At 47.0% G+C, this 25,485-nt stretch overlaps 10 protein-coding genes across 10 annotated transcripts; 4 read left to right on the forward strand and 6 right to left on the reverse strand.

Annotated features, from left to right (window-relative positions):
• The first annotated feature begins 910 nt into the window (after positions 1 to 910).
• VC83_08978 (uncharacterized protein) lies at positions 911 to 6,585 on the forward strand. The gene is made up of 5 exons (XM_024472518.1): positions 911 to 1,179; positions 1,253 to 1,401; positions 1,459 to 2,179; positions 2,273 to 6,239; positions 6,334 to 6,585. Exons 1-4 carry the CDS (start codon positions 1,156 to 1,158, stop codon positions 3,992 to 3,994), a joined length of 2,616 nt encoding a protein of 871 aa, XP_024320021.1. The 5' UTR covers positions 911 to 1,155; the 3' UTR covers positions 3,995 to 6,239; positions 6,334 to 6,585.
• On the reverse strand, positions 4,767 to 5,804 carry VC83_08979 (uncharacterized protein; the record flags this gene model as incomplete). Its single annotated transcript, XM_024472519.1, has 2 exons — positions 4,767 to 5,522; positions 5,682 to 5,804. The coding sequence occupies 2 exons, from the start codon at positions 5,802 to 5,804 to the stop codon at positions 4,767 to 4,769; spliced, it is 879 nt and encodes a 292-aa protein (XP_024320020.1).
• Positions 6,586 to 7,036: 451 nt separating the features above from the next.
• Positions 7,037 to 7,667, forward strand: VC83_08980 (uncharacterized protein; the record flags this gene model as incomplete). Its single annotated transcript, XM_024472520.1, has 2 exons — positions 7,037 to 7,044; positions 7,124 to 7,667. The coding sequence occupies 2 exons, from the start codon at positions 7,037 to 7,039 to the stop codon at positions 7,665 to 7,667; spliced, it is 552 nt and encodes a 183-aa protein (XP_024319994.1).
• Positions 7,668 to 11,652: 3,985 nt separating this feature from the next.
• On the reverse strand, positions 11,653 to 12,229 carry VC83_08981 (uncharacterized protein; the record flags this gene model as incomplete). The annotated part of the gene is made up of 2 exons (XM_024472521.1): positions 11,653 to 11,941; positions 11,991 to 12,229. The coding sequence occupies 2 exons, from the start codon at positions 12,227 to 12,229 to the stop codon at positions 11,653 to 11,655; spliced, it is 528 nt and encodes a 175-aa protein (XP_024319995.1).
• A 448-nt stretch (positions 12,230 to 12,677) lies between these two features.
• Positions 12,678 to 14,103, forward strand: VC83_08982 (uncharacterized protein; the record flags this gene model as incomplete). The annotated part of the gene is made up of 5 exons (XM_024472522.1): positions 12,678 to 12,825; positions 12,874 to 13,059; positions 13,105 to 13,160; positions 13,556 to 13,572; positions 13,622 to 14,103. The coding sequence occupies 5 exons, from the start codon at positions 12,678 to 12,680 to the stop codon at positions 13,830 to 13,832; spliced, it is 618 nt and encodes a 205-aa protein (XP_024319996.1). The 3' UTR covers positions 13,833 to 14,103.
• A 1,464-nt stretch (positions 14,104 to 15,567) lies between these two features.
• Positions 15,568 to 15,996, reverse strand: VC83_08983 (uncharacterized protein; the record flags this gene model as incomplete). The annotated part of the gene is made up of 2 exons (XM_024472523.1): positions 15,568 to 15,763; positions 15,818 to 15,996. 2 exons carry the CDS (start codon positions 15,994 to 15,996, stop codon positions 15,568 to 15,570), a joined length of 375 nt encoding a protein of 124 aa, XP_024320019.1.
• Positions 15,997 to 16,196: 200 nt separating this feature from the next.
• Positions 16,197 to 16,975, reverse strand: VC83_08984 (uncharacterized protein; the record flags this gene model as incomplete). The annotated part of the gene is made up of 2 exons (XM_024472524.1): positions 16,197 to 16,325; positions 16,379 to 16,975. 2 exons carry the CDS (start codon positions 16,973 to 16,975, stop codon positions 16,197 to 16,199), a joined length of 726 nt encoding a protein of 241 aa, XP_024319990.1.
• A 13-nt stretch (positions 16,976 to 16,988) lies between these two features.
• On the reverse strand, positions 16,989 to 17,904 carry VC83_08985 (uncharacterized protein; the record flags this gene model as incomplete). The annotated part of the gene is made up of 3 exons (XM_024472525.1): positions 16,989 to 17,392; positions 17,452 to 17,597; positions 17,648 to 17,904. 3 exons carry the CDS (start codon positions 17,902 to 17,904, stop codon positions 16,989 to 16,991), a joined length of 807 nt encoding a protein of 268 aa, XP_024320030.1.
• A 16-nt stretch (positions 17,905 to 17,920) lies between these two features.
• Positions 17,921 to 18,371, reverse strand: VC83_08986 (uncharacterized protein; the record flags this gene model as incomplete). The annotated part of the gene is made up of 2 exons (XM_024472526.1): positions 17,921 to 18,028; positions 18,105 to 18,371. The coding sequence occupies 2 exons, from the start codon at positions 18,369 to 18,371 to the stop codon at positions 17,921 to 17,923; spliced, it is 375 nt and encodes a 124-aa protein (XP_024319991.1).
• Positions 18,372 to 18,435: 64 nt separating this feature from the next.
• VC83_08987 (uncharacterized protein) lies at positions 18,436 to 18,751 on the forward strand (the record flags this gene model as incomplete). The annotated part of the gene is made up of 2 exons (XM_024472527.1): positions 18,436 to 18,588; positions 18,641 to 18,751. 2 exons carry the CDS (start codon positions 18,436 to 18,438, stop codon positions 18,749 to 18,751), a joined length of 264 nt encoding a protein of 87 aa, XP_024319997.1.
• Between the last annotated feature and the right edge of the window lie 6,734 nt (positions 18,752 to 25,485).

Here is a 25,485-nt window from a genome sequence, read left to right on the forward strand (position 1 = left end):
ATTCAATTTGACGCGATGAACGCGTATGGTACTTCGACCGAATTGCGAGTGGGGGGCCCCACCTACAAAACTTCCAGACTATACCTCCGTAATTGCGAGGCGGGCCGCCGATTTCGCCTACTTTAGGGAGAGTAGGGCTGAGAAAGTAGGCGAAATCGGCGGCCCGCCTCGCAATTACGCACTTCTTCTTATCTCTTCTTTAACAACTACGTATCTTCATTTCTGATTGGATTTGCCAAGAAGTGCATCTAGGTACTGTACGAGCATGGCCGCCTTTCGGATGCACGCCACTGGCGGATACCAGTAGCCGGCCCGCCCGACCTGCAAGGCAGGATCGTATTTAGCCTAAAGCAAACAAACGTACCTCGTAATGCCCTCAAGGAACCAGGGTTGAACCACCAGGGTTTACCCCTCTCCAGACCACCGAAAGGAGCTAGTGCTAGCGAGCGAGTATTAGATCCACAATCGCTGTAACCCCCGTCGATACTGTACATTACTAATAGTGGGCCTTAACGGTCTCCACGTTCTCCACGAAAAGCGAGTTGTCCCACGCTTCCGAAAATCCGAGCTGATTTTTTACCCGCAAAACACACGTTTTTACGAATAGATGCATTAATAATTCTAAGTTGCGCGAACACCAATAGTAACTTTTTATTATTATAACTTGCGTAGTCATAAAGTTATAAGCTGCTAAAGTTGGATCGCTTGGCTGCAGACCCGACAGTTTGGGTCAAGGCCGTATCTGCGGACCCCACGCGTTGGCGCGCTTCCTTAGCGCTGACCCCCCCCCGTATCTGCAGAACAGCCTCAGGTGCGGGTCACGATCACGTGCGCTGCGGTGCCAAGGCAGTTGTACATAGCGAGTTGTATATAGTAGGTCAGCGACAGCGTCCTCGGATGAATACAGAGTCTTCTACGTATCTGCCCTGTCCAGCCAAGGCTCTCTTACAATTATTCCTTGATCAGCCCCCATGAACAATAATTCCTTGATACAGTGCGACCGTTAAGGCCCGCTGTTATTCCACAGCAACCTTAAGCTACCAACCAGTAGCTTCCCATCCAAGGCCCAAGAACCCGACGGATGCTTTTACTGAGTTGTTATCAGTAATCAGTTCTAGGAGCAAGACGGTCCGTACCCCGTGATCTGGAAACAAGATGGTTAGTGCGTCTAAGAAGGAAGTAAGTAGCCTCCTTTCATACTACAGGGAAGGCCTTGCCGAAGGCATGTGGAGCTGTCATTCATTCTTAGCAGTGGGCGACCCATGATGCTGCGTGTGCTAGCTGCCGTACACGCAAGATCCGATGTGGGAGAGAAAAGCCAATGTGCGGCTGTTGTATTCGAGATCAAGTTGAATGCGTGTATTCGCCGGCGCTCAAAAGAGTGAACCACGTCAAAGTGCTGTGAGTACGACTTCCCCTCTTGGCTCAACATACATCTAATGGGTCGGTGGAACTCAGGTCGCACAATCTCGGTGATATACAGGACCGCGTGGTTAAGATGCAAGGGGAGCTGTCTTGGCTGACGACTGCGCTTAAGAGGTCCAATATCGCTGGACAGCCCGAGCTTACCCTGCCGAGAGACGTCTCAATAACCCATGGCAGCGAAGATGAGGTCGCTTCCATCCAGGCCGGCCACGTAGATCGCAATGGTGTGACGCAGATTGAGAGGTATCATGGCCCGAGGACGCTAGTCTCTTTATGCCTCGACTTTGCGGCAGACCTGGCTTCGTGTAATGGCAATACCAACAACGAGGTTGTCACTGGTCTTGTCAATCACTTGCTGTTTGATTCTACCCGGGTTAACGAGGGCAGCCTGGATCTTCTTGAGCCTGGATCAGGACGAACAGAGCTTAATACCTGCAATCTCCCCCCCAAACATCTGCTCTCTGTCATGCTAGACAGTTTCGTCAAGCAGGCAGACTATAGCACCAATATCTTCTGTCGTCGGAGCATACAAGAGGCCATCGAGCGCGTCTATGAGGAGCCGTCGACTCCAGCATCGGAGCCATGGGCATTGTGCTTCAATCTCATCATACTGCTCACCCTGGGGTCCGATAACCCCGTTCGGAGTGACGACCCTTTTGTACGGCCCATGCTTCAAGCAGCGCAGGCCATGGCAGAAAAACCAAGCTGCTTCATGTCAACGCGCTTCGCCAACGTCCAGGCCTTAGCACTTTATGTGAGTAATGGATATTTCCCTTGGTCTCAGACAGATCTTGCTTCCTGGATCATGGCTGTCAAGAAAGGGCTAATGTTATACGTCACTGGACAGAGCCATTTCGTACAGCAATACCATACTGATAATCAGACGCTGGGTGATTCCCTCTTTGCTCGCGCTTGCGTTCTGGCTACGGAATCGGGCTTACACCAGGCCGACAGCGACCTCAGCCCAGCCTCGGACCTCTCTGTCGTCGAGGCAGAAGAGCGGCAAAAGGTTTTCAGGTCCTTGTACATTCGTGATCGATTCTCCATGATCGCATATGGAGCATTGGCTTGGCTTCCGAGCGCGGATCAAAGAGGTTCACAAACACCTGGCAAGTCGTCTGAACAGGGGGGTATCGTATCAAACCAGCTTTATCCACAACATACCCCCCACTGGAAGCTGGCCGGAATCCAAGATGAGCTTCGTTGTTTGCTATACTCTACAGATGCACCACCGGTGTCTAAATCGGGGAGGCGTGTTGCACTTGCACGGCTGCAACAGAAGCTCAAGACATGGGCAGAGACATATAAGATCCCGTCGCCGAATCGGCCCACCACCGTGCATGAAATATCGCTCCATCTCGCTTTTCTTGGTACACGCATTCTGATGTTGGAGAGTGAAAGTGATACAGACGACGCTGCTTGCCCCGCCTTGGTGCAAGTGATAGACGACGCCCGTCTGAGCTGTCTTCTGATCGCCATTTCATGCAACCAGAATCTAGATCAGGCGTTGACGAGCCAAGTAGATAGTTTGCTCAGCAAGACCCACTTTAATTCTCCCAAAGGCTTCGGCACACATTTGTGTCCCAGTGCGGCACTGCCAACATCAGTTTCATCAACCTCTACCTCTACTTTCCCCTCCGCGTTGGACGCACCACCGGGAATCAGGCCTCCGATACCAGGAGGCTCAAATTTCAGCAGTGTCCAAGATCCAATCCCGACACCGCTGCCGCTGCACCGCATTACGAATGTATTCCCTATTGCAGCCATCTTTGTGCTCGCAAGACACATTCTCGATATAGACAAACGTGTCCCACCTTCTCAATATGCTCCAGCCGCAGTCCAGAGTGACAAGAAAAGGACAACCGAGATCACTCACGATATCTTATTGCTTGAGGCGCTACTCTTCTGCTTCCGCAGCAAAAAGCCGCCCTCTTCTATAGCAGATCATGGGAACATAAGTAGTGACACCCTAGGCTCCAAACTTGGTCGTACCATACAGAACTTAGTAAACATCATTCATGCCAGCATGAATCCGACTTGCCGCGTTGGCGCAGATGATGATAACGATGGCGATGGTGAACATGAAGATGGTGACGACGACGACGACGAGGAGGATACGTATTCTTTCGAGCCTATGCTTACACTGGAGCCCTCTCTACCTCCAGATGCCTTCTCCAACTACATGGGCATGCCCGGTCCCAGTTCCTACAGCAGCAATGGCATATCCCCATCCCAACTGAACGTGCCAATGCAGTCCCCGTGGGATACACCGCAAGATTCGATGTCAAATTCGTCTACTACGACGCCCATGTGGTCGGCGCAGAATTGGATTTCTCTGGCACCTCTCAACCCCCTATCGACTATGATGCCTGAAAGACAGTTCGACATCTCGACTTTCATGGATCAGGTTGAGAGGTCGAATGTGGATGTACAGGATGGAGGTCAGGATCAAGGATTGCCGATGGAGCAACAGCAACAGCAGGTACAGTGCGTATCTGAGCCGGCGAGGAAACGGCCAAGGAAGAGGCCACGGGCGAATGATCATCAGGTTCATGGAGACCACAGCTAGACAAGTCGTTCGTTTAGAACTGTCAGATTATTAGACTTTAGACTTAGTGACGTGCAGAATTGCCATTTCATATCCGTCACGTTTCACCGGTCAGCTATGCTGTGGTTCGAGAGCGCAAAAACAGCTTAGTTTCTCCTACTACCTACCGTGAAGGCTGTTTTATCCAAATCTTCTGCTACTGAATAGTCTTAGCTCAAGCGAGTCAAGCTGAGAGAGGGCGCTTGAAGCCTTATCAATAACAATGCTATTGGGATGGGTGGGCGTTGAAATCCTGGCTTACCCTAGTCAAAGCTGGAATCTGGAGTGTGTGACACCTCTGATGCGTGTCATCGGAGCGGGTGTATGCATGGGTTCCGGAGATTTAACACACAAAGGTACCATATTCAATCTGAAAACATGTCCACTTTAGTTCACATCCTACCCTCTCCTTTATGTGCTGCGAAAAGCATATTTGATTGAATTCACATACAAATTTGGAAGAACACGGTTGGTTGAATGTTTTATGGTCCGCCAAGGGACTTGGACTAAAGCGAGAAACGGAAGTACAACGCAAAAGCCAATATGTGAGAGAAAAAGCCCCTAAGGAATGGGAGAGCTAGTCGATCCTGCCACCAAACTTTTGATCGACTTTTGGAATCATAGAATATAAGAGCTGGTGGTGTGCAAAGCTGGATATCATCCCGTACTCCGACTGGCCACGTCTACGCTGCAGCGACATGTTCGTCAACTCCCAACCTCCGACTGGCTCTCGAGCTCCTCCAACAACATTCGATCACGATTCCTTAGCCCACTGTTTCCCACTCCATAGACCGCCCGTTGTCCACAGCCAGTAATCCCTGCCCTTGATCAGCCACACCATGAAGCTGGGCAGCTGGAACCCCATGGCCGCGCCTACTCCCTTGTTCTTGCCAGTTGGCACCATTTGCGTCTCCCGAAGGTCTGACTTGAAGACTCTATCCTCTCCAACAGAGCTCTCCTCTCTCCCAGTGGCCAACAATCGCTTAATGTTTGCGCACAAGATAGGAATTGCATCAAGGATAAGATGGATAGCAGGCCTGCTATACGATCCTACATCGCCAACGGCGTAAATGCGCGGGCCGGCTTTATTGATACGCAAAGTAGAGGCATTGGTATCGACACGTCCATCTGCTGTTAAGAACTCTTTGTTAATGAAGCTGGTATTTGGTATAGTCCCTGTCGCTGGAATGTAAAGGTCGGCTTCCAACGTTGATCCATTATCGAGAATTAATTTTGCCTTGGTTGCAATGCTGTCTGTGCCTGCACCTTCTGGGACTACCGTCTTGACTCGCGCGTTCTTAACCACAGTCACGCCGACCATGGCGAGGAATCCCTCGGCTTTTCTCGCAATGCTAGGTCGGAGGGCGGGCAGAAGCTCTGAACCAGCAGTCACAACCGTGATAGAGACCTTGGGGTTCGCTAAGTTGGCACCAGCTCGGCCGTTCAGGTACTCTCCGAGTTCGCCCGCTGTCTCGATACCCGCAGGACCTCCGCCAGCAATAACGATGCTCTTAGCAATCGGCAGTTAGGTCCGAAATGCGGCCCAGGTTGTTCGAAGGAAATCGTCGTCCCGGTTTAGACCGAGCAGTGGAGAAGGTGTGGAAGCGCCGGTTGCGATGATGAGGGCGTGAAAGGCTATCTTCTCAGTATTGCCGACTGCGAGGCTGACTGAGACAGTTCGCTCGACGTGGTCAAGCTCTACGGCTGCACCATTGACAAAGCGGAAATTGTTCTTGGGGTACTGCTCAAAGGCGTTTGGGATGTTAACGAAGAGTTTCTTCTGGTCGACCATGGTATCCGAAATCAACGCACGAGGGCAAGCGGGTCGACATATGACTTGTGCTGAAGGGCTGACCAAGACAATTTGATACGATGATCCCTTTCCGAGTGGGCAGTAGAAATACCACTATAAGAACCACCGAGGATGATAATGTTCTTCTGCGATACTAAAACTAGGGCGGGAGTGTCTGATGACATGTTGACAGCGGGGAAGGAAGTCGTGTCGTGTCGGTTCTGAGTGCTTGGCCGAGTAACTGTGAATGTGAAAGCGTAGAATTGATAATTGAAGCTGGTGGACGAACGGTGAGTGGGTATGTGTGTGTGTGGTGCGATGAGGCGGAGGTAGATACAGGCAGGTGAGATCGAGGTGAATGGGTTTGGAATTAAAAATGTAATGGAATGCCAGCCCCAGCCCCGTCGCGAGATTAATGAGCCGAAGACAACGTAGGTAGGTAGGCTGGCGATCTGTTCCAGTCTGGTGATAGTGATATGGCTAGGTACAACAATGTAATTCAATAAACATGAAATTACTGACAGGGAAGGGAGGGGAGGTGCCAAAAGGCAGTGGAGGTGCCAAAAGGCAGTGGCAATTAGCGGGCACCTGCCACCTGTACTTATTGGCGGGAGTCTAAACCGATTTGGCTGTTATTACCCTTGCATAGCACCTGCACCTGTCACCTCATTCTGAGCTTCGCCGCTGCGGCGCAGTGACAGAACACCTCATCGACAGACCGGGGCGCTCTGTTATCTTCTGTTGTGTTCTGTTCTCTCCTCTTTTCTGCTCAGTGGTCCTTCGGTCTTCGCTGCCTGCTTGTCTGAATGAAGCTCGCTCGCTCGACCTCCGAATTCCCTCGGCTGTCGGGCAGCGGGCAGCGGGCAGCGGGCAGCGGGCAGCGGGCAGCGGGCAGCGGGCAGCGGGCAGCGGGCAGCGGGCAGCGGGCGGCCGGGCTGTGAGCGCAGCCGCTGCACCTACCCCTGGATAGGGCCAGCGAAGATACCTCCGTGGATATGATATGATACCTACCTTGGGCAGATTCAACAAACAATGCAATAGCCTGAACCATGCACCCCCGGCTGCACGTCAAAACCAAAGCCGTAAGAAACATATATCTCTTTATCACTTTGTCAATAAGCTAGGTTCGCTTTCAACCACCTTAAGACACCTGAGGGTTTGCCATCAATCCATGGCGAGCACTACTTCGTCCGCAGTGTTTCAGTCTCTGGATGAAGAGACTGCAACCTGCAATGGAAGGGTAGATATGGTAGGAGTCACTCCATACTGGTGGAACACTAGTGGCCGTGACCTATCCAACATGGAGGCCAATTATCCAGAAGAAGTCCAACGCCAATTCCTCCGTATCGAGACAGCATCTGCCCATTGCTGGGAGCACGACCTGACAATACCTCCACGAAGAGCGGGGTCGGCTGGGACGGCAACCCCTTGGAGTATAGTTTCGAGTTGAGGGGTTCAACCAAGAATAAGTCCGTTCGTTTTGTCGTCGACCTCAGTGAGCTCCGCCCTGCGGACAAGAACAACACTCTGAGCATGGCAACTACGCAGAAGGTGGTGGATGCTTTGGCCGAGAAGACCCCTGGCTTTGACGACACCTGGTACCGAGTGCTGAAGGAGTGGTTTGTCTACTCGCATCTCTCCCCAAACGAGCAAGAGGCCCTGATTGCCAAGGCAGGACAGCAGACTTCGGTGATTTTGGCCTACCTCTTATGCCGCGCGATGCCGCCGCGGCGGGATGGATTTACGCCAGTGCGGTTGGCCGGATTCTCGCGAAAGGCGGGTCCTCCCCTGCGGGATGGATTTCCTAGCACAAGGGCTATCTATGCCTTTAATCAAGGGCAAAAGTTTTATATACCCGGTTAGGCTGCGCACTACTCGCCCAATACTCGGCTCACTCACTCAGTGGGTTACTCAGCTGGGTGAGTAGCTGAACCTTTCACTCGACTCGGTGAGTGAGGCCAATACTCAGTTACTCTGTAAAAACCCAGTGAGTACTCGGCTGTCACGTGTAAGATATATGCATTACGTGAACAGTCCCTCATACGATTAATACTGTTTTATGGTTACAGTTGTAAGTTAACTTAAAGTATTACATTTATCAGCATCACTCTACCATCTCTAATAAGCTGTGAGAACGAATCACGTATATTCCTCTATCTAAGTACCACGATTATCAGAAGATTATCAGAACACTATATTATATATGCTCAAGAACATCTTTCCACCTTGCTCTTAGTATTGCAGCAAAGTCAGACATTAAATGGGACTCGGGGCCAGCGAGAGGAATATGTGAATGAGGCTGATCTCTATCTTGATGCTGGTAAGTTTCTGGTAATCTTCTGATAATCTTATTCTAACTTGTATAGCACATATCTACACAAAGATATTGCTATTTTGGCAACAAAAGGAAGAGCAATTTCCTGGTCTATCAGCAATGGCTCGTGATATACTTTGTATTCCTGCTGCTGAGTCTGGAGTTGAGCGAGTCTTTAGTGCCGCAAGGGACGTATGTGGCCACCGACGTGGTCAACTTAATCCTGAGACGATTAAGAGTATTATGCTTATATATTACTCTCGACAATACAAGAATCGTCAAGGTCATCGTGACAAGCTTGCAGATATGATGGACGTCGTTGATATGACTGAGGAGCAAGTCGAAGAAGAGTATGAGGCACAACGACAACGGATGTGCAATTCTATCGAGTTACAATATATCAGCGATGAAGAAGAACCACGATCAAATACACATATCCGAGAGACATATTCAAAGGTACAATATCCTCCGTTTAATCCTCAGCGGCCACAGCAACAGCAAGACTTATCACAAGCTGCACATGAAGAACGACAAATGCGCTACCAACAAGGTGAAGAAAGAGATAGGGCTGACCGTCTTAACGAGACCTTATACGACATCCCAGATGACGATATCCCAGATAATGAAGATATAAGAGAAGATGGTAATAATGAGGAGCCTATACTTCCAACTATTCATGACGATGAAGATAAGGATATGCCGTCCTCGCCACCAACGCCTATCCAACGCCCTCGGAAGACTGGAAGAGATCTACTTGATATCTTTCAAGCTACTCGTCAAGACCCTATAAATACTTTAGGTATTAGTAGGTCTGGCCGGCCTCATCAAGCTAATGGATCCATATCTGCATCTCGTAATCCTGATTGACTCGCAACTCGCACTGTAGAGTACTGCTCTTTATAAAGAGTCCTAAACTGTTGTTCAAACTCTGTCTCCCAATTTCGTATTGAAAAGTCAAGCTTGCAAACCTTTTTGTTAAAGTGTGAGAGCTTCACACTAGGATTTAAGATACTAGCAAATGCGAAGATAGATCCAGTATTTGTGTATAGCTTGTTATAATACTTCCTAATCTTCTTCTCTGCAGCATCGATTGCTAAAGTCATCTTTGCTGCCCATGGATATGTCTTATGCCGTAGCCGGTGCCGAGTTCCTTCAAGCGTTGATAAGAGTTTTTGATATACTCCAAGTGTATAGCAGACAGTAGGTCCGGCTGACGATCCAATGTTTGTTGTAAAGAAGTTGAATGGCCTTGTAAGATCAATGATGTATTCGATGTGCTTCCATTCTAGCTCGCTAAGTCTGAACATGTGAGCACCATGATCGCCTCGAGTATATTGATTGATTGTTGACTTGAGTTGCTGTGCTCGCAGAAGCATATGGCATGTCGAATCCCATCGAGTTGATACATCTTGAATAAGTCGAAGAAGCCTCTGAGATGATTGACCCCGGTTCATGTTTGCCTTTTGCAAAGTCATAAACCTGTTCCTTCGAGTTTGACTTGAATTAACAAAGATAGTGAGCTTCCGGAGCTATGAGATATTAGAAAAGACTACCAGAAGTTTACCAGAACTAACAAGAGAATATATACCTTTCCAAGTGTAAATCCAATACCCTTGTCCTTCTGCAACTTTGCAAGGCCCTCCATCTGATTCTCTTCTTCCCAGTTCATTAAGATCTCTTGATTTGTTGGCGTAATCCGGATTCGACCAAGGAGAGCACTAAGGGCAAGTTGAATAACGTGAGCTAGGCAGGGTATGTGTTGTACTTTTCCTCCAATGAAATGCTCGTTGTCTGCAATACTATCAAGCATTATTTCCACATCTCTCATCATTGAAGTGTTGTTTGACGCATTATCAGTCGTAATGGATATAATTCGTCCTTCTAAATGCTGCCTTGTGATAACTTTTTCAAGTATTCCACATAACTCAGCACCAGTATGATCTGTATATATAGGTTCAAACCCAATCAAGACCTCTTGCATTTTCCAATGACGGTCGATAAATGATGCAATAACACCCATAAATGAAAGTCGAGTAACACTTGACCAACAGTCGAGCGATAATGCAATCTTTGAACCAGGAACAACATCTTGTAGCATCTCTTCTTCGATTTGTGTGAGCTTTGTTGTTAAGAGGTTTCGAATAGTTGTTGCTGAGGGTAGTGGATAGTGAGGATTCTGTAAGATAGCAAGCCTTTTCCATTCAGGATCCTCGACTGAGCGGAACGAGCTATGAGTTGAGATAACTGTGTATAGAACTTGTTCGTAAAATGCCTCTTGTGTGAGAATATGATCCTATTATAGATATTAGCCTATATAATTCTGGTAATAATCTGGTAATCCTTACCTGTTGAGGTCGCATCTGATTGATTCGCATTTGATAGAGACTATCCTTACCCATCCGTGACTTCTTTTTGCAAATGTCTGATGCAAGATGTGTTGCCATAGACTTTTGGCCAGCAGACTTGATTGCAGGATGCGTAAGGGCCTTCGAACAATAGGTACAAATGACACATGGTTCTCCAGAAAGCCGGTCTGCTCCTAGGTGATAAATTCTCCAGTATTGAGAACTCCGGTTGGTTGAATCCCATGCAATCTTCGTAAGGAGTTTTGTAGTATGATCTGAGTGTTGTTCATACCATCGTGATAGCTTCCACCACTCAATGAATACATCGTGTGTATCCTTAGTCCATTTGATGAATTGGTTTAATTTGCCAGTATATTCGAGGCCCGCAGGGATTTGATTTAATGAAGGTAGTCGTTGAGAAGAGGGAAGAGAGTCTGAGAATATATTAGAAATAGGATTGTCAGAGTCAAACAACTCTGAATATTGCGATGACATTTGGCAAGTAGCAAATTGTTTGATTATCAGAAGATTACCAGAAGTCTGGCTACGATGAAATACTTAAATCTCTATAGCCCCTATTCGCGTCGGAAAATCAAATACTCCATTTCTCTCCTCTACTCTAACTCCAGAAACAACATATCCTGTGCAGCTGATACCTTAGCCCACTTTTCCTTATCAAATTTCTTAGAGTAGACAAGTAAGAACGCCTCTTTGAAGCTAGAACTATGAGTGGAGACTTGTAACCATCCGTTGTCGACAAGATTGTAAGACTTTGGGTACCACTGCGCAGGTCCTGGTAATTGGGCCCACTTTCCAAACTTCCAAGCTGTAAAGTTTGTCCAAACTGCCTGCTCGTACAAACAGAAATATTTATGTGGTGGGATAACGTTGTGAAAAGTGCTATAATAAACAATTAGTATCTCTAGAAGATTGCTAGAATGATCAGAGACGTACCCTTCTTCTACATCAATCCATGGCATATATTCAAAGAGATGCTCAGGCTTCTTTCTCAGCTTTCCAGCCTTTCTCGTATATGAGCGGATACAGCTATCCCAGAAATGTTGCCACTTGCGGAAATTGGACTCTTCATGGGCCTATCAACCGTTAGTATTACCAGAAGATTACCAGAAGATTACCAGACTATGAGGTACCAACATCAATGCGTGCTTGAGTTAAGAGAGCCTGGATGCTATGCGATCTCTTCATCAGAAAGCTCATCTGGTAGAACAGCCTCGTCATTTAAAATATCGTCGCGCCGTAACATAAGCTCCAACTCTAAATCGTCTTCAACCTCAGTATCCTCCCATTCGCTGTTATGATCGTCATCGATTGGGATACTGGTGATACCCTCAAATGCAGCAAGCTCAGACAGAAGTTGTGGCGGAGTAGATGGTGGGGCTTGTGGAGAAGAAGAAGGGGCGCTAGTATTCTTGACTTTCTGATTCGCAATGCAAGATGCATGGGTGCCCTTTTCAGTCCTGTTTATAGTTAGATTAAGGCTACCAGAGATTACCAGAAGGAACTTACCGAACACGAATACGCTCAACCTTCAATTCATTCTGTAGACGTGTCTTGTCTTCAGCAGAGGCAGCGATATACTTTGCAGACTTGTATAACTTCTTTAAGTAGTAGCTCAGATCGCCATGGTCAGCCTTGAGTGCTAAATGAACAGCCTTCTCATCTTCAGTAAGGTTGGAGACGCGGTTGCGAGCTTTGATAGTATTCAAATTAGTGGAGAGTTCTTCAGGTGCCTTGCGTTTCGCCATGCTAAACACGTGATTAGCAGAAGATCATCAGAAGTTCTGACTGTAGAATCAAGATAATAAACTTACTTGAGGTCCTAGTGAAGAGGTAAAGCGCAAAAGAGAAGAAGAATGTGTAGATCGGAACGTAACCAAGGAAGGTGGTTGGTTGTAAGGTTGTTGTTTTTTTAAAGTTGCAAACAATTATATTCGTCAAGGAATATTCACCTGCAAATAATTACTGTTCTAAACAACACTACAACGCGTACCTTCAAATAAAACACATACCTTTCAACCTCTACCTCTTTCTTTACTCTTTCTACAACATCCTTGCTACAAACTCACTGTAAGTACATATATCTTTTGATCTACTTCTTTGTCTTGTGTATACTTCACTAACTCATCTTAATGTTAGCAAATGGCTCGTATTAAGCAAACTGCTAGGAGATCAACTGGCGGCACAGCACCAAGGATGCCACTTGGATTACAGGCTGGCTCTAGGCTTGGTGGAAAGGGAAAGGGAAAGGAAAAGGCTGTGCGCACAGCAAGAAAAGCTCCAGTTCGCTCATCTCAAGCTTGCAACAATCATGCTCAGAAGGCCAGGCGCCGTGCAAAGTCTGGTAAGAGGATTACCAGAGGATTACCAGAACTCTCTAATAAACATATAGGCACCAAGGCTCTCCGCGATATCAGAAGACAGCAACTTGATACTCGCCTGATTATTCCAAAGCTCTCATTCCAGCGTCTTGTTAGGGAAATCGCACAAGACTTCAAGTCCAATCTTCGCTTCCAGCAATCTGCTATCCTAGCTCTCCAGGAAGCTGCCGAATGCTTCCTCATTCGAGAATTTGAGAGTATGATACTTGAACATAGTGACAGGGACATACTAACAGTTATAGTGACAAATCTCCTTGCTATTCATGCGAAGAGAGTGACAATTCAGGCAAAGGATATGGTATTGGTTCGGCGTTTGCGGGATATGATGTTTAATCATGGAGCTGTAGGCTTAATCGATGGAAATGTCTCTCACCCAGGAATGAAGGTTAGATAAGTTCTGGCAACCTTCTGGTAACCTGGTACCTAAAGGCAAAGGTTATAGTGTGGAATAGGATATCAACGACATGGGAATGGAGTTATTGAGTTATGGCGTTTTACGATATCGATATCAATGTGAAGTCACGATCACACCCCCTTTTCAATGACTAATCAAACACGTGATATAACTGGGTTGCCAAGACCTATACTAGGTACCCGGCAAGTGAGTAATCCTCATTCAACAATACTCGGGATATGAGTGAGTAACTCAGCTGGGTGAGTAGAAATTCTACTACTCGACTCATGAGTACCCAGTGCGCAGCCTATACCCGGTAAGTTCATAAATAAGTTTTATATACCATGGTGATTCTTACTAAGCAGGAAACCACTCAACGCGCTCGGCGCGTTGCCTCCCTCCCTCGCGTTGCCTCCCTCCCTCGCGTTGCCTCTCTCCCTCGCGTTGCCTCCCTCGCGGTTGCTCCCCCTCGCCGTCGCCCTCCTCGCTGTCCCAGCTGACTCGCTAGCCGCTGCCCTCACTGAGGCACTCGACGACTCTTCGGAAGCCCTCGTCGCGAGGCATCGGAAGTCCTGAGCTCGGCTCAGGCCCACGAGGATGGCTTCTCTTGGCGAGCTGACCGTTCCTATGAACGGTCAGCTCTACCTCGACCTAGACGCCTGGTCGAGAGTCCTTAACGACTGGGCCGAATGAGGCCGTCGAAAGGAGCGACAGCGAGGGGGCGACGGCGAGGGGGCTACGGGAGGCTACGGGGGGGGAATTGGGGGGTTTTTACTGGTCGCAGGGGGTTTCATATTATGTAGGGTATATAAAACTTATCACGTCAAATGCAGGGTATATAGACAACTGGGAGTATTTAAAGTTTCCAATCTGCCTGGATGCAGGAACAGTCGATGAAATCGCCTTAGAGAAAGTGAGACCTTTAATCAATTACACCACACTATATAGCGACTTTACACAATAGGTTATATGGCTATATATGTGCTCCTAAGGCGTGCGAAATTCATAAAATCACTCCTAAGTCGATAGCTCTTTAGGTACAGAGGTTATTTAATGTTGAAGTTCTAGGGGTTGGATTTTAGTAGGGTAAGGGTACGTACATAGGGCTGAAAATGCGAAAATGCGACCACCCGCCCACACCCTGGCTGGAGCGCACAAGGTACCAACGCTATAATCAACCTACCCGGCAAAAATTGAAAAAAAGTCGAAAATTCAAAACTGGCTGCGATGGTGGCCGCCTACCTAGTAAAGGTCTCAAAAGTCGAAAATTCAAAGGTGCACTGTAACATCTTATCCACTTGTCTCATCAATTCGTTTATATGATGAAAAACATAGAGCTCAATCGCACGAATTTAATAAAACTGAAATAAAGTCCGTAGCGCATTAGGTACAAACGTTATTCAATGTTGAAGTTTGGGTTAGGGGTGTACATAGGTATATAGGGCCAAAAAAAGCGAAAATGGGGCACGACCCCAAGTGAGCTACCCGGCAAAAAAGTGGAAAAAAGTCGAAAATGCAAAACAGGCCCCGATAGAGGCCAGCTTCCTAGTAAATGTGTCAAAAGTCAAAAATTCCAAACTCAATTAATTTATTATAAATTCTGACTATAATGGGTTGGTCGACATTGTATATAGGGCTGTTTTACGAGCAGAAGAAAATGGCTTTTTCAGAATTTTGATACAACTTCAAATGAGAGAGATATTCTGGAGTTGGTAGGCAGGAAGCCATGGTATGAGATGTGGCCTAGGTCTGCAGCAACGGGCGAAACGTAACGTCTAGTACTGTCATTGAGAGAGATTTACAAGAAGAATCGAATGGCCTCTTACGATTTTTGATACAAGGGAGGGAGCTAGAGTTTTCAGGCCAAGTAAGAAGCGGGAGGTGATGGAATAGGGTGGGAGGTACAGGTCACAGGCCAAGGAAGGGTGATGGAATAGGGAGGTAGAGAGGGCCCCCTAACACTCACACGAGCACGCCCCCATTCCTAAAGGGCATGCAATAAAGGCGTGAGCTGGTTAGCGGACGAGTGGTTATGCTTAAAAGTAAAGTTAGCGGGAAGGCGGGCGGGAGTGTGAGTGTGGGGCTGCGTTGTGTAACTAACTTTGTTCTTAAGATGTAGGTAGACTAGATTAGAGTCTGCATTATATACCTCATCGACTGCGAATAAACTCCTGTTCGCGTCTCTCGATCCCCGTATATGTAACTGGCCCTTCTCCTCCTTTAATTATTTACCTAGCTACATTCCGCCAAAAGCACGTCTCATCGGAACACCGATCACTTCCACACTCGTCGGCATTTCGAACAGGCCAATCTAAGCATTGCTCGAGGTCGGGAAATGATTTGTAAGCTGCGACAATGGGGTCTCCGTTGGAGGGCCTGCGTCTACTCCTGCGCTTATGGACATAGAAGCGGGCTCACCGTCATCGAAGAGATCGTATTCTTCGACGAAGCTTCCTAGAAGCATTTTGTTAACATCCCCCGAGCAGTGCTCGGAGTCAACAATGTCCCTACATAGGCAGTTAGTACCTATACCTCTACAACCACTACAAGGAGACACTTACGGAATTCCATAGTATACTAGATCGTCATCTAATCTCCGTAATCTGCTCGTCGCATTTGGGTCATGGCCGAATTGGATGAACTCTATGCTTACGGGGCAATGTTTTAGGTTACCAAATATTTTCTGTACTTGGTTGCCAAACTCGATGATCATAGTGTCGACTCCATTCTTGTCTTCCATGCCATCCCATCTGTAAGAACAATCAATGTGAGGTTTTTGCTCCAGCTCCCCCTTCTCTTCGCCTCTTGAAAGTATTCGTGGAAGATATCCCCAAGTGATCCCTTCATGTCGGTGTGCAAATGATCTCTTGGCTGTACTTTAGGATCATCTATAGCTTTTGTAAACTTAGATACGTCGTTGCTATTCTGAACTGAAATGTTTCAGAAAGTGAAAGAGAGGTCCATTCCATTGTCGTCTTGGCCCATCGCTTTTAGTATGAGAGTCTCGAGTAGATACTTTGCATTATACCAATATTGACTCATTGACTCGGCATTATCTACTAAAAATTTCTTAGAAGTATTAGTTAGGTTTTGTTATATTACTTCTAGGACATGCAACTTACTATATCTCGATTACTAAAATATCTAGAAAGGAGATCATCTTTAGTAGTCTTTCTTCTAAATAGATGCACCTTTGGACGGCTCTCGACTTCTTCGCGGGCTTGGAAGACATCCTGCGGCGGGTTGGTTCTCCGTTTCCGGCTTGTGGGACGTTGCTTAGTTGTAGCGAACGAGCCACTTTGCATATATCGTGGGCTAAGAGGTGCTTCTACAACTTCTATAGCTGATATGTTCTCCGCTTGAATCCGGGAACTTCTTCGGTTCAATAGAGGCGGCTCTTCATTGACGTTCTGGGTTACCGGCTTATGAGACGATGGGACAATTATAGAAATTTCAGGATACTCTTCATCTCTTTGGATGTTGACATATGAATTACTCAATTCTGACTTGAGATACTCGGAGCGTCGGGCCGTCATCTTCAAAGGGGCTACAAGAAGTGCCGATTTTTGGGCTTGACGCTTATCAACAATTGTAGGGGATTCCTTTGGCATGGTGAGTTTATGGGTGGTGCTTGCCATTGCCTGCTTTGGGGGAGCTTCGTCAACCGCAAGAAGAGCCTCCATGGTAGTTTTTGGGAGCGCCCGGGTTTCGGTTTGCATCTGAGACTTGATATCATCCAGTTTTTTGCAAAAGCTCGGTTGCCTTGATTCGACAACCCGCGTCTCCTACAAACATCTCATTGTCAATAAGATCAAGTACGCTGCTGGTAATAGTGTCGGACTTGCGTAATACGCTTCGCAAATATGCATGCCAGCTTAGCACATCAGGGAGAACTTCTCTGCCGTTATGGAAATAGTCTAGGTTAGGGTAGGGTCCGGTGAGTTGTGCAGCCTGTTGTCCGATAATCTTGCGAATTGACCTCTGGCGTAACTCCGTAAATTGCCGTATGCCTTCGTGGCCCAGAACAACCCAGGTCGCAGCGATGGAAAAAACGCATCCTAAAGACCAGATATCGATCTTTTGCGAGACTGCTCCTTCCCTTGTTCCACTGCTGGAGTATCGGCGTTCCGGGGCACCTAGACCAGAATGTCAGAAGGCCGTGCCTTAGATCGGTATTATATTGATAATTACTTACTGTATGTCTCTGTGCCTCCAGCAACGACCTTCTTGGGATCTGTTTCCGTATTTTTCTTTTTCACAAACGTTGCAAATCCTGGGTCAGCTAATTTAAATTGACCTTGAACAGTCAGAATATTATCCGGCTTAATTTTCGCGTGCCACCTAAAACCGTCCGTCAGCTTCATAAAATCATTAGCTGGATTAGTACTTACCCATTGAATCCTTGCGTTCGACCTTCTGTGTTGACCTTCAAGTGGTGTATGTGCTTAACTGCATCGGCTACATCAAACAGACACCCCCAAAAGGATTTGATCTCACTTTGGAAGACCGGTGGAACAAACTCCATAAAATATTCATCTACATCGTGATCTCCATATTCCAAAATGATGTTTGAGATATTTGCCTTTATGGTCCCGGTTTCTGATGTCCCACCGCGAGTGATGACCAGATGATTGGCGAACTTCAACATGCTCGTAATCGCCCAACTACTGTATCATGCCTGGATGGTCACAAAGAGCTAGAAATGCTTCTTTTTCGTTTTCGAAAAGATCTCGTTTACCTTCGTCAAAGGTTTTTATAGCGAAGTGATACCGCTATAGTCCGGTTATTACCAACACATTCTCATTCCCACTGTTGTGCTTCTGCAGCTGAAGATGGGAACCAACTTACCTGGCCAATGTCATTATTCGGGTCATTGTAGTCGCCATCTTTCGCAACAGCTCGAGCAAGATTAGGACCTACAAACTCCTCGAGGACTTCAATTTGCCAGAGTTGGGCGGTAGCACCCTTCTCATTGATTTTCTCCTTTTTGTAGAATGGCAAAATATGTTCTACAACCAATTTGCGTCCCCTTCTCAACTCAAATGTAGTTGGGCAAAACTGCCACTGCATGTTGTTGAAGCCGTTTGCCAATGAGTTGGGGTCGCTTGTACCCATGGTTGCAGCCTTCTCTTGGAAGATGTTTGTCGCAAATGTCTTGTTTCCAGAATTCGTCGATTAGATGGCCATGGTCAAGTTCGACCACTATACAGAAAACAAGAAGGTACCCATTGTGTCTATCAGACAATACTTCCCGCGCGATTGGGAGAACGGGCCTATGATGGCTGCGTTTGCGGTATGCGAATTCGAGGAGATGGCTAGCCTGGGATCTACCGTCTGTTCCATTGCTCTCTAGCCAAAGCTTGAGCTTCTTCACCAGAACATAGTTTCTCCCACAGGCAGCCTTCTGGGTATATTTCTTCCGGGCAGCTCTGAACTCGGCTATGGCTGAGTTGTGGTCGAGGGGAGGATTGTCCATCATCGTGGGCTCGGGGTAGAGAATTCAAGGGTAGGATTTGAGGGCAGACGGTCGGCAGCTTGGACTCGAAAATGCTGCGACTACGAACCCAATGTAACAGCATGCAGTCGCATATGCAACAGGATGTAGTTATATCAGTTTTGCGCGGAATAGAGAATTCGAGGCTGGGACTTGCGCGCGCAGGCAGCCGGCGACTTGGACTCGGTGATGCAACAGGCGGCTGCAGTTAGAGTACATGAGTCTCGTATGCGGGTGTATGATTGTCGCATTCAGGAGCGGCTCATCGGCGAAATATCTTGAAACAAGTCTCCCCCGATAAAGAGATGACAGATGGAAAGAGAAAGGAGTGAGGCCGGCAGAACACGGCGATATTCCTTCAGCTGCGGCGGCTGGAGGGAGGCCTGCACGGCGTGGTGCAGGCCACAGCCTTTGCTACTGTCACACACATACGTGCATTCTATTAAGTCTGCCTTCATGTTAGCCAATCTGTTACATAGTTCGATCAAGATAGAATGGTTGGTACTGTATCAGACAGGGTCACGTGAATGTAGTGTGGGAAGCGTGAGAAGCACGCTAATCCGGTATTGTTGTAATAGTCACATGATCTCACGTGATCCCCGTACGGATTATCTGTTGTAATATGTCACATGATCTCAGCACCACTTCCCCGCAATTTCAGGCAGCAATAGATAGACAGGAATACAATACACAGATTACTCAACAGTTATGAGCCCGGAGCAACTCCAAGACGCATTTTGAAGCCTATAGAAACCCGTACGGACCTAATACCCCTCCTAGGAGTCGAAAAAACCATCATTATGGCGACCCTACAGAAGGCGGGGGTGGTCCTCACAAGCCCTAGAGACTGGGACGAGTGGATAGAGACTATCAAAACTGCTTCAATGAAGGCAGGAGTATGGGGGTATATCGATCCATCAATCGAGGACCCTCCTACACTCCTACAGCCCGTTCGACCTATTTCTGAGTTCGTACGGAGTGCCACGCAAGCTGGTGGTGGTGTTACTGCTCAAACAAGACCTGGAGTGTCAACAAGAGCTTCAGGTAGCCAGACCATCCAACCTTCAGTAGAAGGCCAACAGCAATTAACGCCAATTATGTACGCATCTCTTACAGAAGATCAGAAGGAACAGCTTCGAAACCTACAAGCTGATTTCCAATATGAGCGCAAGGTGTGGGAAAAGCAGGAGGAAGCAATTCAGGGGCTTCGCTCTAAGATGCAAGAAACCATCAAACGCGACTTCCTACCCTATACCTACAATTGCGATACTCCGTACGATATGCTTAGAAAGCTACGAGACCGATTCGCACCTACTCAAAGAGCTAGAATCGGAGAATGGAGACTAGAATGGCAAAAGGCTGCGAAAATGCAAAGAGGCAAGGACCTTGAAGACTGGCTCCTAAACTGGGAGAATCTATACACTCAAGGCCGTACGCTACAGGCAACAGAGGTTATCAACCCTCACGACGCTATCTATACCTTTCTTGATGCAATAGGACCTTGCGAATTCCGAGGACCATGGAAACACAAGCTAGAGAAGCAGACAAAGTCGTACGAATTTGAGGAGGTCCTACGACACTATAGAACCAACCGTAGGCAAGAGAAATTCACCCAGAAACCTAGGGGGGAACATGGAGTTTTCGCACTACAAGAGGATGACAATAGCGACCTACAGCCAACGCTCCAAGGCCGTACGAACAACCTACAACAAGGTCAGCAAGGTCAGAGAGGCAGAAAACAGAAAAATCAGGCTCGACTAGACTGCCCTTGCGGAACAACACACAAGTGGCGGGACTGCCTCTATGTGATGAAGTCAAAGCGTACGAGGCAATGGCGCCCAAATAAAGAGATTGAAGCTAAAGTAGAGGCCTATATAAGTGACAAACCAGGATTCCAGTACGTTATCCAAAAGGCAGAAGAACAGAACAATTTCAACAACCCGAATGGAGTACAATCCCGTACGAATACAGATCCACCTATGTCTTTCACTACAGTCTTCCAAGTCTCCCAAGGACTAAAGCCGAAAACCTCAGCCTATGAGCTCTCTAAAAGCATAATTCTCGACTCTGGAGCTACAATTCACGTCTGCAACGACCGTACGAGGTTCTACAATATCCAAGAATGTCAAGATAATAGCTACCTCTTAGCTGGAGACCAAAGGGTGAAGATTGAAGTGTTTGGGTCTGTAGATATTACAGTCCAAAACGGGGAGGATAAGAAGTCTCTACGGACTATCACCCTTACAGATACAGCTCTCGTTTCATCCTTCCACACTTCAGTCGCTTCTCTTAGACGATTCATCCAAAAGGGAGTTCATTGGAATACCGCCGCACAAGGACTTACGTACGGAGATCAACCGTTCTGCAACACTCCAATGCTTCATGGACAATGGGTTCTTGAATACATCAAAAATGAGCCTACCCGAGCTGTTTATAGCACTCAGGATCAACAGGACAACGTTGTCCTATCTTCGTACGGACCTCGTAAGGACCTAAAAGGCACTGCAAAGGAATGGCATAACCGCATGGGACACCTAAACCAAAACGCCATTAGAAAACTCCAAGAGAAGACCGCCAGAGTTATCGTCACAGACCTAGACTCGTACGATACTCAGTGCGAAGTATGCCGACTTACGCATGCTACAAGGCAGATTTCTAGAAGATCTACACCACGCTCAAAAGTGCCATATGAGAAGGTCCACCTTGACCTAATCCAAATGCCAGAGGCGTACGATGGCAGCACACAAGCCTTACACTTCCTATGTGATAATTGCCGCATGAACCACGTCTATACTATAAAGGATAAAACACAAGGAACGCTCCTACAGACGATTAAGGACTTTGTGAGCTACGTACGGAGAAGATGGGGGTTCCAAATCCGCATATTCCACCTAGATGGTGAAGCCTCACTTGGAAATGAATGGGAGGGTTGGATTAAGGACGAAGGATATGAAATCCACATCTCTCCACCCTATACAGCAGAGCCGAACGGAGGAATAGAGAGGTCAGGCCGTACGATAATCACACGATCACGCGCACTTAAAGAATCAGCCAACTTACCAGAAGGAATGTGGCCTGAGATTTTCAAAACAGCAGGGTACCTCATAAACCGCTCACCATCATCAGTCATAAACGATGAGACCCCGTATGGACTTCTACTCCAGTCCTTACCTACAGAGAGCCAAAAGCCAGAGCTACTTAAGCCATTACTCTCTCATATTTGCGCTTATGGCTGTAGAGCCTATGCCCTTATTCTAAACAAGCCAAAGCTTGAGAGGATACAGAGGAACGCCCAAATAGGCTACCTAGTTGGCTATAACTCTACAAACATATTCCGCATTTGGGTTCCGCAACTTAAAAGGGTTATAGTTACAAGAGACATTACCTTTGATGAGACAAAGGCTTATGACCCTTCGTACGAGGCTCAGCTTGTCCAAACAGAGCTCGAAAAGACAGTTCAGGTCATTGAAATACCAGATATTCAAGATCAAGAAGATGAGGAGTTTGAGGGGGAACAGCAGCCTCAGAACGGGACAACAATTCTGTACGAATCAGAGGCAACAAACACCTCCTCTCCTCAAGAAGAGCCGCCTACTCAGAAGGACCACGGAGCTACAGAGCTACAGGAACAACTTCAAACACCTGAAATGACACCGGAACGCCCTGAGGACACTGTACGAAGACACGACGTCTACCTAGCTACAATAGCGATACCAGAAGCAAAGCTAAGCTTACACCAAGCTTTCCTAGTAGGAACGGAGTTCAATCGACAGAGCATACACCGTACGGACCTACCAGCTGCTCCAAAGTTCTGGAATCAACTCCAAACTCATCCACATCGAATAGGATTCCAAGCTGCAGCTGCAAAGGAAATAGGAGACCTTCGAAAGCAAGGAACGTTTACATCTGTCAACGACAGCTCCGTACGGAACTTTGTGATACCCCTTATGTGGGTTTTCACATACAAATTCAATGACAATGGCTACCTTCTTAAATATAAGGCTAGACTTGTTGTAAGAGGCGACCTACAACGCTATTCTATCCATGATGAGACGTACGCAGCTACGCTTGCTTCAAAAACCTTCCGAGCCTTAATGGCAATCACAGCCTACTTTGATTTGGATACACAACAATTAGATGCTATAAACGCATTCACAAACAGCCGTATTGACGAGGAGGTCTACGTACGGTGTGCAGACGGCTACCAGGAGCAAGGAAAATGCTGGAAACTTAACAGGGCACTCTATGTTACGATATCAAGTGCGCCTTGCAGCTCGAGTGGGGGTTCAGGGGTGTGGGGAGCTTTCCAGGGTTGGAGCGAAGTTTTCAGTTGTGGAGTGAATTCTCAGAACTGGTCTCGCTAAAGAGAATTCACTCCACAATAGCTGTATATAGATCGAGCCACTGCTCGAGTGCTTCTCTTCTCTTTCCTTTCTTCTCTAGATTGAGTTTAATTCATAATACCCAACTGGCGCCCTATGCCTTGGTGAACCGTGACATAAAACTCAATCTCTCTTATACCTCTTTTCCTGCTCTTTGAGCTGAACCCTTTTCTGAAATCGAAATCGAAATCCACTCTTTGAAAACCCCAGAACCAGAAACCTTATCCTGAAGTCGATTCCAGGACGATCTCGAGGCAACCTCTCAAAGTTGGCTTTCGACAGTCAGCTCGACACACACACACCACCTTCGCAAGTCAGACCTTTTACAACGCTCCCTCGACAAGGATATAACTGTGAGGGAAGTGCACTCCTCTCGAGTGGCTCCTACAGCCAACAACTGCACAATAGGGCCTTTGGCAATATGTGTCTGACTTGACGATATAAACCGAAATTGAAATAGCAACTCGCTATGGCTTATACAGCTGAAGAAAAAGCTGCAATGGCAGCTCGAAATGATCCAGAACAAGACCAGGAATCCCTGGCAGAAGGAGCATCAATTCCAAGCTCTGCAAACCAAACCAATGAACTTCATGATCCTAATTTCAAATCCGAAACCTTCCTTCACACTCTGGGCAAAACAGCTCAAGAGAGACATGAATCTATACTTGCAAATCGACATGAAAAGGCTGAATGGAATGTTGAAACCTTTGACGAATTCCAGAAACTATCTGTCGCCAACCAGAAAATGGCATGGACTTTGCACAAGAACATTCTTCGGGACTATTTGGCCCTAGCAGAGGACTCAAATTCGATACTGGCTGAAAAGGATGATGCCATTCTCCAGTTACAGGAACTGATCCAGAGCAACGAGCAACAAATCACAGAGCAACAAACAATTCAGAAATATCTTGAAAAGCAAACCCAACAAGCTCTGAAGAATAAACCAGGACACCACTCTCACAGTCGACTGTCAGCTCGGATTCCAGACCCTCCAATCCTCACAGATGGGATAGAGCCAGCATTTGAAGACTGGGTTGTGAAAATTCGCCTCAAGCTCGAAGCCAACATTGATCATTTTCCAACACAGACTTTACAAATGAGCTACATTCAGAGTCAACTGGGAGGACTGGCAGTTCGACATGTCAATCCAAGGCTTCGACCAAAGTCTACAAACAAATTGCAGACAGCAGAAGAAATTCTCGAACTTTTGGAAAAAGTCTTCAGTGATCCCGATCGAAGGCACACAGCTCAAACTGAGTATCGAAAGCTGTATCAGAGAAACAACACCTTTGCAGTGTTCTGGGCTGAGTTCCAAAGGCTCACGACAGAGCTTGATTACTCTGAAGAAACTTTGCTGGATGACTTGCGCTTCAAAGTCAACCAACAGATGCAGAAAGCCTTAGTGGCTGAAGTTGGAGCTACTACACTTCACGAGTTTGCAAAGAAATGCATGCTCATCGACCAGAACATTCAGCGGATCAAGGAACAAGAAGACAAAAGGAAGCCAAAGTCATTTTCGAACAACATGGGCCAAACTCAAAATCAGGGCGAGGCACTTCGAACTTCAATCCCTCAACCTACAATGGATTCCAACATGCAAAACAAGACGCAGAAGCTGTATCGACCACCGCATCAAGATCCAGCAAAAGAAATGCTCATGAAACTTGGGAAATGCTTCATATGCCGACAAAATGGACATCGAGCTCGAGACTGTCCCCAGAAGCTCAAAGCTCAAGTGAATGAGGTATCTACAGCTGAGTCTATCATCGATTCGGAAAACGAATAGCCTCTAGACAAGTCATCACTAGAGGCAGTGCAGCCAGAATTGCAGCTTCTTTCTCGAGATCCAGTTTTGATCCGGACACCCCTTTCTTAGCTACTTGTAGAATAGGAAAATACAAAGCTATTGTCCATGCATTGATCAATACTGGTGCCACAGGTGGAAACTTCATTAATGCTGCTGATGCAGAAAGAATATGTGAAATCGAAGGGATAGCCCCAGTCGAACTTGTGAAGCCAAAACAAGTTGAAGGATTCAATGGAGAGGCTGCCCCTGCTATCACACATGCTATATATCCTCGACTACAAGTGGGAGAGCATGTGGAAAGCCTATGTCCATTATTCATTACTTCGCTGGGAAAACATTCCATCATTCTCGGGAAAGCTTGGATGAAGCAACATGGAGTTGTTCTCGATATGATCAATGATCAAGTCCTCTTCACTGGAGATTATTGCAACCATTCTATACCAGATCGAGCCCTCGAAACAGAGCCTATATCTAAAAGCGAAAGACAAAGGCCAAAGAAGAAAGCCAAAGAAATGCCTCCTCCGGAACCTGCTCCGAAAGTGGAAA

This window comes from Pseudogymnoascus destructans, assembly GCF_001641265.1.
Source record: "Pseudogymnoascus destructans isolate 20631-21 unplaced genomic scaffold scaffold_31, whole genome shotgun sequence".
NCBI classification, from domain to species: Eukaryota; Fungi; Ascomycota; class Leotiomycetes; order Thelebolales; family Thelebolaceae; genus Pseudogymnoascus; species Pseudogymnoascus destructans.